Raw genomic sequence first — 18,160 nt, 5'->3', positions numbered from 1 at the left:
TAAATATATGAATGTTGGCCAAAGAGGAAACAACTCTTAAAATAATTGGAAAGAAATCCATATAAACTGAAAAATCCCATTATGAAAAGCTAAAATGTTTGTTAGGTTTATAAGAATATTCACTGAATATGTTTAAGAATAACACATTTACAAATAAATATTTAAGAATCATCTGTCAGGCCGGGCGTGGTGGCTCACACCTGTAATCCCAGCACTTTGGGAGGCCGAGACTGGCGGATCACGAGGTCAGGAGATTGAGACCATCCTGGCTAACATGGTGAAACCCCGTCTCTACTAAAAAAATACAAAAAATTAGCCAGGTGAGGTGGCGGGCACCTGTAGTCCCAGCTACTTGGGAGGCTGAGGCAGGAGAATGGCGTAAACCCGGGAGGCGGAGCTTGCAGTGAGCCGAGAACACGCCACTGCACTCCAGCCTGGGCGACAGAGCAAGACTCCGTCTCAAAAAAAAAAAAAAGAATCATCTGTCAATTGAGTGACTGGTGCATTGATCATTCTCTGAGTTGGTTTTGACTGACTGATTTCTGACAAATTGGCCTGGAGCTCTTGTCCTCCACGGAGTTCTTGAGTCAGAGAGGGGACTAGGCAATGTCTTGGGGAGCAAATGCGTAGCCAGACAAAGAGTTCAGGGGAGAGCTCCGTCCGACAGCAGCAAGGTCATCAGGGTGACTTTCCGTCCAATAAGTCAAGTCACTATAATTTCATCCTAAGTCCATCTGCCAAAAGCTATCTGTCTCCATCTTAATTATCAGCTAAAATCTTACTGTCTACACCCACACATCTCTTCCCCACTGGGACCCTCATAAAGCTCTAGACAAGCTTTCTTTTCTTGTGTATTAGTCCATTTTCATGCTGCTGATAAAGACATACCTGAGACTGGGCAATTTACAAAAGAAAGAGGTTTAATGGACTTACAGTTCCACGTGGCTGGGGAGGCCTCACAATCATGGCGGAAGGCAAGGAGGAGCAAGTCGCATCTTACTTGGATTGTGGCAGGCAAAGAGAGGAGTGCTTGTTCAGGGAAACTCCCCTTTTTGTAACCATCAGATCTCGTGAGACTTATTCACTCCCATGAGAACAGCACGCGAAAGACCTGCCCCCATAATTCGATTACCTCCCACCGGGTCTCTCCCACTACACCTGGGAATTCAAGGTGAGATCTGGGGGCACAGCCAAACCCTATCACCTTTTCTTCTAATCTTGAAGGACAGTTTGTTGGATGAGATTTTGTAAGACAGAATACCAAGGGTTCCACCTGAAATAGTAGCCTCATTTGTCCCTGTCCTTGCTTTCTCAGTGCCACGGCTTATGGGATGAAGATGACATGACGGAAAGTGGCATGGACAAGGAGGAATCAGATGATGAGCTCTCCCTCGGTCATGGCAGGAGGGACTCCTCGGATTCTCTCAAGTCCATCAACCTGGCCGCGTCCGTGGAGTCAGTGCATGTGACCTTCCCGGAGCAGCAGACAGCTGTCCGGAGGAAGCGCTCCAGCAGCAACTCCGAGCCATCCCAGAGATCCAGCTTTTCTTCAAACAGATCCCAGAGAGGTATCTGTCAACACAATGTATCTAGGCTGCAGTTAGCCCCCAGGTGGCCTCGTTTTTCTCGTGCCTGTGGGTCTGGGGCAAGGGAGTGTATTGGGTGCTATCAAGAGACAGACATTGTTATGTGAGAAGAAAAGGGCTTTGAAATCAGAGAAACCAGAGTTCAAATCCCGCCTCAGCTGTGTCACCCCATTACCCAAAGTGCGTTTACTTCGGGTTGTCTGCTTACCAGATCCGCTGCGGCTACCCAACGCGAGTCCTGGGGAACTTCCTCACCAAGAGCTACAATTACGTCAACCTCTTCTTATTCCAAGGGTAGGGACGCTCTGCATTGTCACAGTCACTGATGGGGGAAGAATAGCCGTGGAAAGGCGTTTTGTTTCCCACCTGGGAAGGAAGGGGGAGAGGACGAGTTCAGCAGTGGGAATCATTGTGGAACTGTTACAATGCTGGCAAAGGAAGATGCCTGCCTCTTGAAGCACCTTTCTGTGTTTCATGGCCACGAGCCTGTCCAGGTGCTGTTCTACATTCATCCACATGGGTTAGGATCCTGCATAATGACTGTGATAATATTTGAGAAGGAAAACTAGGGATACATGATCTGTAAGTATTTATATACTTCTGGGCACAACAGAACACAGTATTTGGAGCCTGGACTGTTCCAGATACCTTGGGAATTCCAAATTATCCTTAGAATTTTTTGTATTCAGTAAGTTCCTCCATTGAAGAGGGGCGTTCTTTCTGCCAAACACCAACCTGCATGCCATGACCTGTGTGCTCATGTAGTAAGTTAACCACTCAAAGCACATGTGCTGTTTTATGTGACAAGTTCAGCGGTAGCATCTCCCCTCTGTTCTCTCGCAAATTAAAGCACGGCATAAAAAGTGAGACAGTCCGTGGCACTGCTGGCTTCCCCTCAGCCCCAGACAGAAGAGGTGCTGAGCGCCTTCAGATGCTGTGAAGCGCGGAAGGGTCGTGTTTCATACAGTGCTAGCCTGTGACTGGGCCTGATGTTTCTTCCGGGGATTGGGTTTATATTCACGTGACAGGGCTGAGGCAGCCTAGGGGAGAATTGCTGAGTGGCGATCCACACTGCTGTGAGGGCCCTGGGAGAACCCAGGTTCTCCAGGCTGGGAGACGCTCTGTGTCAGTCAAGAGACAAGGAAAATTCTTCAGAGCCTGGAGGAGTCCAGGCTAATCCCTTCTGAACACAACTGAACCACAGAGGCTGAGCCAAGACCATCAAGTTGGTACTCCAGCAAGTCCTGCGGCTGAGGGGCCTCACGCCCTGGCTCCCCACAACCTCTCCTCCTCCCTCTGCCTTCATCCATTTGCCCTCATCTTTAACCTACCAGGTGCACCACCCCTGCTTCACTCATCCAGCAGCAGAGCCACAGTCATTCAGCACCCCATGGCCAAGAGTCTTGTAACATGAACAAATAAATATGAAAGAAGCTGAGTTACCTTCACACTTATGTAAAAGTGAGATCCCAGTTGGTTATGATAATCAGAGAAAGGGAAAAGAATGAAAAAGTACAAATCCATAGATTCCACTTATAAAATGAAAAGCATTTGTGTTCCAAGTTGGGTTTTACTGGAAGGGTCACCAGGAGAACTTTTTCTGAGTCATGAGGTTAAAGCAGTAAGGAACTGCTTGAGCTCCCGGGTGAGCAGGGTGGTGGGGGCCACCGACAAATGTCTCTCTGACGAGATGTGTTTCCTGCCAGGTTTCGCCTCGTGCCCTTTTTGACTGAGCTGAGGGCAGTGATGGACTGGGTGTGGACAGACACGACCTTGAGCCTGTCCAGCTGGATCTGTGTGGAGGACATCTATGCCCACATATTCATCCTGAAGTGTTGGCGGGAGTCGGAGAAGGTAAGAAACCAGGAGATGTGCCTTATTCCTGTCTACTTCTCTTAGATATAGGCTGGTTTTAAGATGAATGTGAGCTTCTGCTCACAATGAAGGCATGAGGCAAAACTATCTCAACCTATAAATGTCCCAGTGATTTCCAACCAACTAGAGTTGAGAATTTTAGACTTACTGCCGCCATAGTCATCAATAGCATCCAGATGCTTTCTTCTTTTGGCGACATCATATTGTAGTTATTTGTTAAAAATGGTATATTGCTTGATATATCCCAAAAACTCTTAAATGGCTCCTTTGGGAGCAGAAAAGAATGTGATGTTGTAGAGAAAAGTGGGGCTGGTAGTGGTTTGGACTCATGCTTACTTCTGACTCACTTTTTGAAGAGGGATGGACAATTTAACCTCTTTGTGCAAAGAAAACTGAAGTGCAAATATCTGCTTATTCTGCTAGGTTGAATGTTAAGGTTTAAATATGTCTAGATTACTATTATTTATTGCACTTCTCAAAAGTTTAATATATGAAAGAAGAGTCCGTTGCATAAGAGCAATAGGCACACCCAGCAAACATTAGCTGGGGTGGCATGAAATGTCTTTCTTTCTCATCTCAAAACATCCTCCTCGGAAAAGGCTCCTCTGTGTGATTCCTGCTGTGTTCTGCAGCTTTCCCTGGGAATTTCAGCGTTACAGTGATGGGGCCTGTTGTACTGTGGTCTCTGTGTTTATGGGTTGTAAAAGCCACTGTAGTCATGTCCTATACTGAGTCCCAGGCCTCTCTCCTGGTTTGTAATCTGCAGCTAGTGCCTATGGGTAAATGGTAGATTATTTTTCCTTATCTTAATCTGCTGAAACGAATGGAACCCTCCTGAAGATAAATAACACTGCCACGTCGGGGAGTGGGGTTGACCCCATGTTCTGCATGTAGCTTGGCCTGAGGGGTAACCCTGAAAGGACAGAGGTCATGGAGCAGCAACACTGAAGTAAGAACACACATGTAGAACAGGAGCAGCTTCAATGCCAGACAGCACAGCTCCAACTTCCCCTTGTCCATAGTCTCTAAGCAGGGGGCTTAGTGGGTCCTTCATGAATCTCTATTAAAGCAAACAGAAGCGCCCCCAGCCTTACCGGTGCACAGGCTCCTGTAGGAGAGTGAGCCCCTGCAACAGGCACCTGCCCCTCCCCATTCCCTGAAGCCAGCGCCCAGAGGGGTCTTTTCTCATCATACAAATCTTTTTTTTTTTTTGAGGCGGAGTCTCGCTCTGTCACCCAGGCTGGAGTGCAGTGGCACCATCTCAGTTCACTGCAAGCTCCGCCTCCCGGGTTCATACCATTCTCCTGCCTCAGCCTCCCGAGTAGCTGGAACTACAGGCGCCGCCACCTCACCCGGCTAATTTTTTGTATTTTTAGTAGAGACGGGGTTTCACCGTGTTAGCCAGGATGGTCTCGATCTCCTGACCTCATGATCCGCCCGCCTCAGCCTCCCAAAGTGCTGAGATTACAGGCGTGAGCCACTGCACCTGTCCCATACAAATCTTACTTTAGGACTCGAACAACATTGTCTTTAAGAACACGTATCATTAATTAAAGTAAAAATCATGTTTTTCCACCCTCCAAGGGCAGGGAAGGGTCAATTGAAAGGCACAGATTTTAAATATTCAGGAATTGAAAGTAAAGTATCTTTCTCTCGCATAATCCCTTAAAACCAGAAGGTTCATTCGGCCGGATACTTGATCCCTTGGTCCATGAGTTCATCACCAGCAAAACCCACCCACAGTCTTGAAGGGAGAAGGCCGCGCAAGTCCTCTTGGCCCCTGTGGAAGCACCAGGGGGTGCTGGAGCGACCTCAGGACAGCTTCACATCACTACCTAACTTCGTTTCGAGATTGGGACAAGGTTGCTGTCCCCATGTCAGAGCACACAGAGAAGATTCAGGGCCAAATCCATGTTCCCAGCACCGCAGTCAGAGCACTCGCCATCCCCCAGTCCCGCTGCCTGCGAGAAAGCACCCGAGCTTGAGCCTTGTCTGAACTCTGTGTTGCAGAGATACCCTCAGCCGCGGGGCCAGAAGAAGAAGAAAGTGGTGAAGTATGGCATGGGAGGAATGATCATCGTCCTGCTCATCTGCATCGTCTGGTTTCCTCTTCTCTTCATGTCTTTGATCAAATCTGTGGCTGGGGTCATCAACCAGCCCCTGGACGTCTCCGTCACAATTACCCTGGGAGGGTATCAGGTGATCTCTGTGCACACCCCGCCTACCAGAGCCTTGCCCCACGCCACACTCCTTTATGATAGATGCCTGTAGGGTATTTAGTTATGAGCTGCCAACCCTGCTGTCCTGTCTATATTCTGAGTGCTCAGCAAACACGTGATGTATGAAATGAGGTGCCGAAGACATTGAGAGACTGGTTCCCCTCTGGTCTTGAGCACGGGAATAATGACTCCAAAAAGAGATCTCGGATGCCATTTGTCATGGGATAAACATATCCTACATAAATGGGCTAATATCCTACATAAATGTTTTTCTTTTGACTCAGGATGGAGAGAAGAACTGGGGAATATTGACAACACTGTTCTCTTTGTTTTCCAGCCTATTTTCACAATGAGTGCCCAACAAAGCCAGTTGAAAGTTATGGACCAGCAGAACTTTAATAAATTTATACAAGCTTTTTCTAGGGACACCGTAAGTAAATCCCTATAGTAGATTTCTCTGAAGGCCTCTCATCCAGGGGAGCTCACTCGTTGTCGTGTCATGCTTTGCCATGGCCTGAGGTGGTGGGAAGAAGGACTTTTCAGGGTTGATCAGTTACATACAGCAGATTCACTTTGAGAATCTAAGAAGTTATGTCTTTGTTATTGGACATTAGTGGTAATAAACATTTAAATATTGATCTATTTTAAAAATTGTTTAACTTTTTAAATTGTGGTATATATTCATCTCTTGACTAGTAGGCCTACTCTGGGAATCTGTCCTAAGAAGTAATTCAAAATATGAGAAAGCTCTATCTAGGCACTGGCTTATGAGTGCATTCTCTGTATTAGCAGAAGTGGAGGCAGTTTGAGGCTCAGCAAACAGGAGCTGGTTGAGGAAATTAAGGCAGATGTATGAAATGAATTTGATTAGCACTGGATACCCTAGAGGGGTCCTAATGGGAGAAGGAGCTTCTACTTTCCATTTTATTTACGTGCCATGTTGTCCAAAGATTTTCTAAGCAACTTATTTTGTAATTAAAAAATTCATTACAGAGACTAAGACTATAAATGACATGACAATTTCTCAAGCTGAAACATAAATTTTAAAAAGGCTATTATTTTTTAAATTACAAAACATAAGAAATACATCCCCTAAAACTTAAAACAGTGATGATGTTCTGGTAGCAGGATGGTGGCTGATGTTACTCTCTTGTCTATATTCCACACTTTTAATAATATCACATAATCCTCATCATTAAAATTTGTCTTACAAATAGTTTTTTTTTATTGAAGAGAGTGAATAGGAAGGAGATGCTTCTCTCTTCTGTAAATTATCACCTATAATGCACACGGTCAACACTAATCTGGAACAATGAGCAGTTCTTCAGAGAGGGCTGGGATGTCCTGAGCAGGTTAAGTTTGGTCTCCCTCATGAGAGGGACATTCCCCGATAGGTGATAAATTTCCTTTTTAGTGGAAAGGAAAAATGACACTAAATGATCTGTTTTTCCTTTATGGTTTAACTGGAATGATTCCACAGCTGCATTGATGGTAGCAACCGCTGGGATTGGGAGACTGCCCATGCCTGTGGGTAAGGAAGCCACATGAGTGCGATGGACCACTCAAGACCATCCATTATAAAAATATTCCCTTCAAAGGGAGAAACCTTTTCCATACTGCCAGTTAAAAGGAAGAGTAACTGCTTTCTTTATACAGCATGATGCGTATAATCTATTTATGCATGTGCATTTGTGCACATACAGGGTGCTATGCAATTTCTGGAAAATTATGAAAAAGAAGACATAACAGTAGCAGAACTGGAAGGAAACTCAAATTCTTTGTGGACCATCAGCCCACCCAGTAAGCAGAAAATGATACACGAACTCCTGGATCCCAATAGTAGCTTCTCTGTTGTTTTTTCATGGAGTATTCAGAGGTAGTTACTGTATTTCCATGCATAATTTATCCCTTCCCCCAGTCTAAACATGGAGTTGGGGGATGGAGGGTGTGGTGGGATGGAAGAATGGAAACTTTAGATTAATGTGGATCTTACTTTGTCATGACCGCCTTGGGAACTTACCTTCAATGCCAAAGCTAACATTTTTGTGTATTAAATAATGACTTGCCTAGGAATCACTAACCAGACTAAGAACTTCTTAGTTTTCCTTTTTTGTTGTTTTTAGCTAACTTTAGTTTTTTGGTTTTGGGGTTTGTTGTTGTTGCTGTTGTTTATTTTTGCATTTCAAAATCCATTGTATTTTATTACCTTAATGTACAATTGGTGAAACAACACTTAAATTTCAAATGTTTCTTACTATAATGCAAAAGAGTATTACTCTGAACACCTCCCTCGTGCATCACTTACATTACTATTATACATCTACCACAGGGAGCCTCTCCACTTAGATTTTCCTCGTGCATCTTACATTTCGCTGTCCATCATCTTCCGTGGAAAAGGAAGTGAATGATGCCCGCTGGACACAGAAAGGCTAGCTCTGATGCAGCGAGAACTGACCATGTGCTTTCACATAAACACTAAGAAATGAAGGCAGAGCATCAAGTGATTTGAAAGTTGTTTTAAATTAATATGTGGTTTCAGAAAATCTAAACTTTTTCAATGCAAAAAAAAATTTGAATGTAACTATAAATCTCAAAAAAATCAATATCCTGCTCCTTTTAAACTGAAATCCAAATAAATTTCACATTTTAATGTTGGGTTATTCTAGATAATAACTTTAGTTTTTAAAGAGAGGCTGGCAGTGAGTTCTGTGAGCAAGAAACAGAGGTAGAGAGAAGAGAGGCAAGGTGATGACTTATAAAATGAAACAGTCTGGGTGAATTTTACAACTTCCACGAAAGGGTGAAGTTTGGTCTTAATGATAAAGAAATTTCAGGCTGATTGCGGTGGCTCACACCTGTAATCCTGGCACTTTGGGAGACCGAGGTGGGCAGATCACTTGAAGCCAGGAGTTTGAGACCAGCCTGGCCAACATGGCGAAACTCCGTCTTTACTAAAAATACAAAAATTAGCCAGAAGGTAGTAGCACACACCTGTCATCCCAGCTACTCAGGAGGCTGAGGCAGGAGAATTGCTTGAACCAGGGAGGCAGAGGTTGCAGTGAGCTGAGATCATGCCACTGCACTCCAACCTGAGTGACAGAGCAAGATTTCGTCTCAAAAAAAAAAGGAAAGAAAGAAAAAGGAAAAGAAATTGCAGCCTCTGGAGGCCCAGATTATCACTTGCATTCCACCAATACTGGGGAAGCCCTACCTGACCCCTTCCCAAGTGTGAGACGCGAGGGCAGCTTGGCCGTCTCTGAAGGGAGACACTTCCTGAGAGTCCTCTCTGCCCAGCCCGAGCCAGTGGCCAGCACATGGCCCCTGCTTTGTTTTTCCTTGTGTTGGTAGAAAGAGCATATCTTAGCAGAAGTTCTCACATCCGAATACTGCATCCAAAGCCCAATAGTTTAGTGATGCAGTTTTGGGAACCTCAACATAATACACCAGTTGATTAACTTAGTTCTTTCATCAGTTTTGAGATTTAGAACCCTAAGCAAGCTTATTTGGGCAGGCAAGTAGTAGATTCATTTGGGTCCATGAGACCGACTCGTTAGAATTAAGAAAGAAGCACGACAGTTACAGAAGAATGCCTTCTAGCATCTAAAATTTACAAGGAAATAGTTTTAAAAAATTCAAAGTGGGGCTGTTCAGAATGTAAAGAACTCTTGTCAATCCCATTTTCTCCTTTTCAGGGTCCCAAATTCCTCATGTCCAACTCTGTATAAATTACCAAAAATTTACTTTCTAGCCTTTTCTTTAAAGAGCTACCAAAAAAATAGAAACCAACAAAACAATTAAAATTCAATTTCTGACTGAATATTCTTTTTAACACATGGAGTCTGTTTATCATCGTAGAGACTAACATCATTGGGTTGATAGAAGAATATTTTAGAAACTCATATTAAAACATCAAGATGGGTTCTCTTTTGATGAGCAGGTTCCTCCTCTTTCTCACCTTCGACTCTGTTTTAAAAGTGTTCGTGGCCTCCTTGGGCTCTATTAACTCAGTTGTCTAAGAAGCTGAGCATTGAGGTGAAGCAGACTGAAAGGGTCTGGATTGACAGTTGTGGACCCAATGAAAACGTGGTGACATTAATCACATTAAGAGTTAAATATGGGCCAGGCGCGGTGGCTCAAGCCTGTAATCCCAGCACTTTGGGAGGCCGAGACGGGCGGATCACGAGGTCAGGAGATCGAGACCATCCTGGCTAACACGGTGAAACCCCGTCTCTACTAAAAAATACAAAAAAACTAGCCGGGCGAGGTGGCGGGCGCCTGTAGTCCCAGCTACTCCGGAGGCCGAGGCGGGAGAATGGCGTGAACCCGGAAGACGGAGCTTGTAGTGAGCTGAGATCCGGCCACTGCACTCCAGCCTGGGCGACAGAGCGAGACTCCGTCTCAAAAAAAAAAAAAAGAGTTAAATATGTTGTAAATCTCTTTTCCAGACTTCTGAATAATCATTGACATTAAGCTTTTTTTTTTCTTCGCAGAAACTTAAGTCTGGGTGCAAAATCGGAAATAGCAACAGATAAGCTTTCTTTTCCTCTTAAAAATATTACTCGAAAGAATATCGCTAAAATGATTGCAGGCAACAGCACAGAAGGTTCAAAAACACCAGTGTAAGTTTATTTTTCTTACTAATAGAGCTTTGTTAAGTATATGCACCTGGTCCAAAATGTCCATCTACAGATTCATGTGTATGAGGAATGCAACTTCATTCTTTGGTAACACCAAGTTAACTTCTATTTGGAGGCCCCATTTTGTAAGATTAAAGAAACTTAATCTCAGCTGTGGAGTTTTCTGTCCACTGTCCCCAGGGTTATGTCTCTGTTCTGAATGAGGGTTTGGGCCAGACATGGTGGCTTATGCCTATAATCCCAGCATTTTGGGAGGCTGAGACAGGTGGATGCCCTGAGGTCGGGAGTTCAAGACCAGCCTGACCAACATGGTGCAACCCTGTCTCTACTGAAAATACAAAGATTAGCTAAGCGTGGTGGTGCACACCTATGATCCCAACTACTCGGGAGGCTGAGGCGTGAGAATTGCCTGAACCCTTGAGGCAGAGGTTGCAGTGAACCAAGATCGCGCCACTGCACTCCAGCCTGGGCAACAGAGCGAGACTCCATCTCAAAAATAAATAAACAAATAAATAATAAAAAACAAATGAATGAGCGTTTGTATGGTGCCAGGCTCCAGGAAGCTCATCAGTGCATGGAAAGTGCTGGCCCGCTGGGCTTCCATTGAGAGAGACATTATTCTTCCAGGTCTGTCTTCAGTCTGCAGAGTAGCTGTCTCCGTCAGCTATTGGGACCCATTCTGGGGCACACTAGAAATCATCATGCTGATTCTCATGCAATTTGGAGGTGGGGGAGCTCTGGCAGGTCCACCTGGGTTCACCTGACCCAATATAATATGTGCCCAGTGGTACCTCATTCGCCCCTGGAGGTACTGGGCTCTTGGTGCCTCTAAGGGCCCTATTCAGGAATGTGACATGGGACTGCACTAAAATGACCCAAGCCTCTTGTCATTCGCGTCTGCCACCTGATCGTGGGCACCCACTTCACTCGTTCACCCTCAGTGGAAGGAGGTGGGGCTCAAGGTTCCTTCTTAGAGAGCCACTAGTGTCAAGCACATTCTCCTCCCACTCTCTGTCCACCTGGCCCAAAAAGTATTGATCTCATCTCTGGATGACAAACCTTGCTCTTCTCTGAGCATAATCACCAAAAGCCAGGCAAAGACCCTGTGAGACCCTTTTCTACTATTATTCCTGCCCCTGGGTCTCTGAATGGGGATAGAGCATACAGGGTTAAGGAGTACAAAGGGTAAAAGGAAATTTGGGAAAAAAATATTATATATCTCAAAATATTATCCTGCCACTTAAGTACTCCACTTCCAACAGATGCAAGCTGAGATGTTTAGATTCTAATATATGAACTAGCAAGAAAAAAATGATATGGATCTAAAACTGCTAAACATAATAGTTCAGGCATCCACCAGTGATGCCCTCAGTTTTGTCTTCCAGACTGCCCTGGCCCCATTGTAATGCATGGAATATACAGATCACCAGGGTGCAGGCCTTAGAAGTATTCTCAGACTGAGATACGTTTTGCAGCTCACTAAAGTTGAAGGGCCCTTGGAGATTGTCAGATCCTTTCCCATCACTTCCCAGATGAGAAGGCGTGTCTACTCAAGAATGTATTCAAGGCACTGGGCTTGTGGGAGGCAGAGGTCACTCGAGGTCCAGGCCACCATCTCTCTTCACCTCTCACTCCCCTCTAGATCAGTTCATGCAGTCTACTTGTGTATTAGTCCATTCTCATACTGCTAATAAAGACTTACCTGAGATTGGGTAATTTATAAAGGAAAGAGGTTGAATTGACTCACAGTTCCACACGGCTAGGGAGGCCACACAATCATGGCGGAAGGCGAAGGAGGAGCAAAGGCACATCTTGCATGGTGGTGGGCAAGGGAGCGTGTACAGGGGAACTGACCTTTATAAAACCATCAAATTTCATGAGACTTATTCACTGTCATGAGAACAGCATGATGATGGAGGAAAACCTGCCCCCATCATCCAGTTATCTCCCACCAGTCCCTGCCATGACATGTGGGGATTATGGGAGCTACAATTCAAGATGATATTTGGGTGGGGACGCAGTCAAACCATATCAGTCTGATTATAGATATGTTTGAAAACCTAAAAATTAAAATTTGAAGTGTGCTCAATGGTATGGTTAAGAATTAGAGGATCTTAGTAAGAAAGAGTGCCCCTTAGCTTCAGAAACAAGCTGCAGAATTGGGAAAAGGCCTGTGGCTGTTTGTAAGCCATCACCCAGCTTGTTGTACAGACTTACATGCAGATCCGGATAAAGCTCAGTGAATTTGCTCCACATCAGAGAGTTCTGATTGTAATAGGAACCCATAAATTATGATGTCTACACATTGTACAGATATATGAAATTTCCACCATTATTTGGTGATACAAGGTCAACAATAACAATAAAAAATCAATTTTAGATGGGTAAAACAATTAAAATGTAATTATATCTTTTTTTTCTTAATGTACAGGACCATAGAAAAGATTTATCCATATTATGTGAAAGCACCTAGTGATTCTAACTCAAAACCTATAAAGCAACTTTTATCTGGTAAGAATGAGAAAAATTTGTTTCAGAATTGTTTTCAATCCTAGTTTTATTCAATTTCAACAGTGTGTGTTTGGGCCTTCATCAGACTACTTTTTAGCTATCTCTTCCTGTGTGACAAGACGTATAAAACCTCTGCCTGCCTTCACTAGCCCAAAGGAGTCACTCATTCAGTTGGGACCCACATTCTTCATTTTCTCTTTTTCATTGATACGGAACTTGATTGACTTAAATTCACACCAAGTTTCTTATAGTACTGATTCATCAGATTATAAACTTGTTTCTATTAGCAGCCAGATTACTGACAGGAAACTGCCTCATACATTGTTAAATATGTCTGCCCCTCACAATAAGAACAGTAAAAAGATAGCATGAAATGCACTTGATTCCGCCCAAGAATTAGTAAGTATCACTAGAGGCACTTTAGTGATTTAATGTTCCCAATATAACTTGGATGGTATAAATTCATGTTTCTGGATTCTATTAATTATCAAGAATTGCTTGATTCCATGACTTGAACCAGAAACAGATGTATAGATCTGGACAACGTGGAAAACCAGTGCAGTTATCTGGCACACAGTCATTCATTCTCCAACATGGGCCGTTCACTACGTACTAGGCAATAGGCCAGGCACTGGAGCCTGGGCTCTGTGCTGCTGTGTTTAGCTAGAAAGACGCAGACATAAGTGAAGAGTTGGAAAGCTACCCAGAGATTGGCCTGGTAGAGGCCCAGTGGAGGGCCCTGGGGATGGGCAAAAGACCAGGCTCCATATCACACACGTTTCTTCCTCAGCAGTAAATAAGTATCTCTTGCAAGGTATTTGCAAGACGCATTAAGAAATTTGCTATTTCCCTTTCAGTCAGGAATAATTGTAGAAATGTTTCATCTGGGCATGCAGATTGCTCAACAATCAGTCATTCCCCAGGAAATAATTCTGTCCCTCCACAAGCTCTTCCTGAGCGGACACTGTGCTGCAGGCTCCTGTGTTTCCTCCTTACAGCTGTCTCCCGACTCCAGAACCAACATTCCTCCTGCTCCTGTGTGTTCTGCATGGTTCACCCTCTTCCTTGAAAAGGACTTTGGCTCTAGCAGGATCATACTGTGCCTTACTCTTCTTCATTGATTCATCCTTCCATGCCATAGACATTTTTTGTCAAGTACCATTCTTGGATTCCTACCATCTAGGACAAGCTTGTCGAACCCGCATCCCATGGGCTGCCTGTGACCCAGGACAGTGTTGAATATGGCCCAACACAAATCCGTAAACTTTCTTAAAACATTATGAGATTTTTTTGTTTTTGTTTTTTTTTTAGCTCATAAGCTGTCCTTGGTGTTAGTATATTTCCTGCGTGACCCAAGACAATTCTTCTTCCAGTGTGGCCCAGGGAAGCCAAAAGATTGGACACCCGTGATCTAGGAACTCAGTATGAAATGATGCTGATGTGGCTCCCACCGTCACAGAGTTTAGTTTATAGTCGCCACCATGTTTCTCAGGGGAAGCACCAGTATCGGTGGCAGGAGTAGAATCTTCTCGAAAAGACCTGTACAGTGTCACTACAGGCTTCTTACTGTATCTTTTACAGCTCGTTTGCATTTACCCTAAGCTCCAATAAAAGTAATCATTGACCCGATATTATGGTTCTCAGAGATTTGCTGAGCTGTGAGCTTCCCTCCTCACCCAGCTTCACCTATTGAGGTTCTTACTCGGCAAATCTCAGCTCAGAAGTTATCTGCTCTGTGAGGCACCCATGGAGCATGCTATCCAGAAGTGGGCTCTCTAAGCCAACAGAGCTTGTCAATGCTGGTCCTATGGTGGCTGTCATGTGCTCATAAATTGTACTCATGTACATAGTCTTTTCCCATGGAGATAAGGAACAATGTTATATGCAGTTTGGGAGCCCTTTAGCACCTAATGGAGTGCCTTCCTCCCATGAGACATTGAGCAAATGCTGCTAAGATGAATGGACTGGTTGATTCGATCACAAGTCTACTCATGTACATAGTCTTTTCCCATGGAGATAAGGAACAATGTTATATGCAGTTTTGGAGCCCTTTAGCACCTAATGGAGTGCCTTCCTCTCATGAGACATTGAGCAAATGCTGCTAAGATGAATGGACTGGTTGATTCGATCACAAGTCTACTCATGTACATAGTCTTTTCCCATGGAGATAAGGAACAATGTTATATGCAGTTTTGGAGCCGTTTAGCACCTAATGGAGTGCCTTCTTCCCATGAGACGTTGAGCAAATGCTGCTAAGATGAATGGACTGGTTGATTCGATCACAAGTCAGCGATGTGGTTTTTTAAGTGTCTACAGAGTCATTTGGGATTATCAGCTCAGCCGCTCAGGTGGTGGATCCTCCACTTTTGCCCTGTGGTTTCGCTGCCGTGCCCAAGTAGCAACAGCAGCTGACCTCTCTCACTGAAAAGGAAAAATCACTTGGATACCCAGGGCCACTCTTCCTTGTCCATTCCCGCTTTTAGCACGTCCATGCATCCTTTTCATCCTGGAACCTTGAGCTACCGTTAGTCACCAGATCTTGCCATCTGAAAACATTTTTGCATTAAATCCTAAAATTCTCATGCTGACTTGATTTTGTGTTTCTACCCTTCTAGAAAATAATTTCATGGATATTACCATCATTTTGTCCAGAGACAATACAACGAAATATAACAGTGAGTGGTGGGTTCTCAACCTGACTGGAAACAGAATATACAATCCGAACTCTCAGGCCCTGGAACTGGTGGTCTTCAATGACAAAGTCAGTCCCCCAAGTCTGGGGTTCCTGGCTGGCTATGGGTAAGGACTCATTGAACAATTCACAGTTACAAGAGTCTACTTCTGTATCATAGAAAGTTGAGAGTGGGAAACCTTTTCTCTTCTTAGAATTCACTAATTTTAGAGCTGCAATATTAAAATGCACACGTCCTTGGCCCATCATTTCAAAAAATTAGGCACCAGAGTCCCAAAGAGATGAAAATGCCCAGTGTGACTCACACAGCCCAGGCATATGGCTTCTTCACTCCACGTCTTCCTGTTACGGCACAGTTTAATGCAATCCGGTGTTTACATTTAGAAACTGGCATGGAAATACCACTTTTCTGCTTAGATTTCCTTCTAATCCTTAGCAGATTGATCTATCAGACATCCCACTTTTGAACTTCTGAACCATCGCATCATGTTCTGATGCTTAAATCCTAGGACATGCACATCCCCACAAGACACAAATATAAAGTATTATATTTCTCAAAGTTAGCCTCATAAGAAATGATTTTCACCCAGAATTTGATAAAAAATTAATCTGAGAGACAGTATTGCTAAAAAGAAAGGAGCCTGCCACAGAAAATCATATATAATCACATTTCTACCAAATATATGATTTATGCATTTAATGTATGCAATAAAACCACCTGAAATTCATACATGAAATGGTTAGCATTGATTATTTCCAGAATGTGAGATTGTAAAGGACTTTTATTTTTCAAGTGTAACAGTTCTGTAATACATAATTCTATTTTCTATTTATAATAATTCTATTATAAAAAGTCAACTTTTTAACGAAAGGGAAAAAATGTGAGATTTGATATGCTTATTTCTTCTATGGAATTTGAGACAAAATAATATTTTTTTCTTTTAGACATGCTTTATTAACTATATTTAACTGCTATATGCAATTTCCACTCACTGTTTTTCTTCAGTATTATGGGATTATATGCTTCCGTTGTGCTTGTGATTGGGAAATTTGTCCGAGAATTCTTCAGTGGGATTTCTCACTCCATCATGTTTTTTTTTTTTTTTTGAGGCGGAGTCTCGCTCTGTCGCCCAGACTGGAGTGCAGTGGCGCAATCTCGGCTCACTGCAAGCTCCGCCTCCCGGGTTCACGCCATTCTCCTGCCTCAGCCTCCCGAGTAGCTGGGACTACAGGCGCCCGCCACCTTGCCCGGCTAGTTTTTTGTGTTTTTTTTAGTAGAGACGGGGTTTCACCATGCTAGCCAGGATGGCCTTGATCTCCTGACCTCGTGATCCGCCCGTCTCGGCCTCCCAAAGTGCTGGGATTACAGGCTTGAGCCACCGCGCCCGGCTCCATCATGTTTGAAGAGCTTCCAAATGTGGATCGAATTTTGAAGTTGTGCACAGATATTTTTTTAGTTCGAGAGACAGGAGAACTGGAACTAGAAGAAGATCTCTATGCCAAATTAATATTCCTGTATCGCTCACCAGAGACAATGATCAAATGGACTAGAGAGAAAACAAATTGAAACCTTAGAACACAGACTGCAGATAATGTTAACATTTGAATTTTTTTAAAAAGCACAATATTCTCATAAGAGCTAAGCATTTCTAGTTCGATGGAAATGGTTTGTTTCTCTTCTGAGAGGTAGACAAAAGGAACTGACATCCTTTTGCAGTAAAAGCTACCTTGCAAGTTAAGGCACTGTTGAAAATGTTATTTGTAACTCCATTTCTCTGAAATCAGGGCTACTTGCTTTATGTTTTAGTCAACAGTGTCTTGCATTCTGATTGACCATGTGAAGGAATCATGTATGGGCCCCGTCCCTAAGAGAAACAGAAGAGGAGTCAGATGGAAAGATGCCTATGCTTTCCTCTGTGGGCCCGTGCCCTTCCTGGAGAGATGCTACAATGCAATATACAGCGCTCCATCCCCACTGGGAAAGCTGCTGTGATGAGACTAGATGAGCCTTCAACACACTCAGAATATGCAACAGCAATAGGGAGCAGACAGCTCCTACTGTGTTTCTAGGGGCAAAAGAGAGGGAACTAATTGCCCATGAAGACGCCAGTGGAAGGATCAGCCTCATTCTAAGCAAAAACATAACATTAGTGATACTCTTACTGCCTTATCTTAACCACGGACTAATAAGATACCTTTCCATTAAACACCAGTGACCGACTTCTCAGGAAGAAAAAAAAAAAAGCAGCAAAACAAATGGTGTGGACACCTGCTTCGTTGTGGTCCAGCAGTGACCGGCTTCAATGAAGGGAACCGTTCTGGAGGGCTGCGGTCTCCTGTGCAAACAGACGTGAGGCAGAAGAGTAAAAAGGCCGGCCCAGAGGGACCTGGAATACTTTGTAACTCTTTAAGAACTGAGGTCAGGACCGCTCTGCTGCCTTCCCCGCCCCTCAACGTGCTTTTTCCCATTTCCATGGTTTAAGGCAAGGGTTTTTCCAGTATGTGACATTTTCCTTCCTGTTTTTCAGGTCTATCAAAGAGTTTACATATTCCAATTCACATTTTTACATCTGAGACGGGTTTTTTAAGTTCATAATTATGAAAGAAATATGTATATTGAGCTTGGGGAAATAAAAATGG

At 43.8% G+C, this 18,160-nt stretch overlaps 1 protein-coding gene across 1 annotated transcript in view; it reads left to right on the top strand.

The window, feature by feature from the left end:
• LOC117083290 (piezo-type mechanosensitive ion channel component 2) overlaps positions 1 to 17,764 on the top strand; it is a gene marked incomplete at its 5' end in the record, with an annotated part of 94,034 nt that extends 76,270 nt beyond the window's left edge. Inside the window, 11 exons of the mRNA XM_033210779.1 lie at positions 1,316 to 1,568; positions 1,745 to 1,880; positions 3,293 to 3,440; positions 5,472 to 5,660; positions 6,018 to 6,110; positions 7,384 to 7,556; positions 10,171 to 10,299; positions 12,749 to 12,828; positions 15,444 to 15,627; positions 16,527 to 16,601; positions 16,910 to 17,764. Coding sequence (XP_033066670.1) covers positions 1,316 to 1,568; positions 1,745 to 1,880; positions 3,293 to 3,440; positions 5,472 to 5,660; positions 6,018 to 6,110; positions 7,384 to 7,556; positions 10,171 to 10,299; positions 12,749 to 12,828; positions 15,444 to 15,627; positions 16,527 to 16,601; positions 16,910 to 17,087 — 1,638 coding nt within the window. The remainder of the gene's footprint in view (positions 1 to 1,315; positions 1,569 to 1,744; positions 1,881 to 3,292; positions 3,441 to 5,471; positions 5,661 to 6,017; positions 6,111 to 7,383; positions 7,557 to 10,170; positions 10,300 to 12,748; positions 12,829 to 15,443; positions 15,628 to 16,526; positions 16,602 to 16,909) is intronic.
• Between the last annotated feature and the right edge of the window lie 396 nt (positions 17,765 to 18,160).

Source organism: Trachypithecus francoisi, unplaced genomic scaffold (assembly GCF_009764315.1).
Source record: "Trachypithecus francoisi isolate TF-2019V2 unplaced genomic scaffold, Tfra_2.0 Contig00320, whole genome shotgun sequence".
In the NCBI taxonomy this organism is placed as follows: domain Eukaryota; kingdom Metazoa; phylum Chordata; class Mammalia; order Primates; family Cercopithecidae; genus Trachypithecus; species Trachypithecus francoisi.
This window is presented reverse-complemented; position numbering and strand designations above follow the sequence as displayed.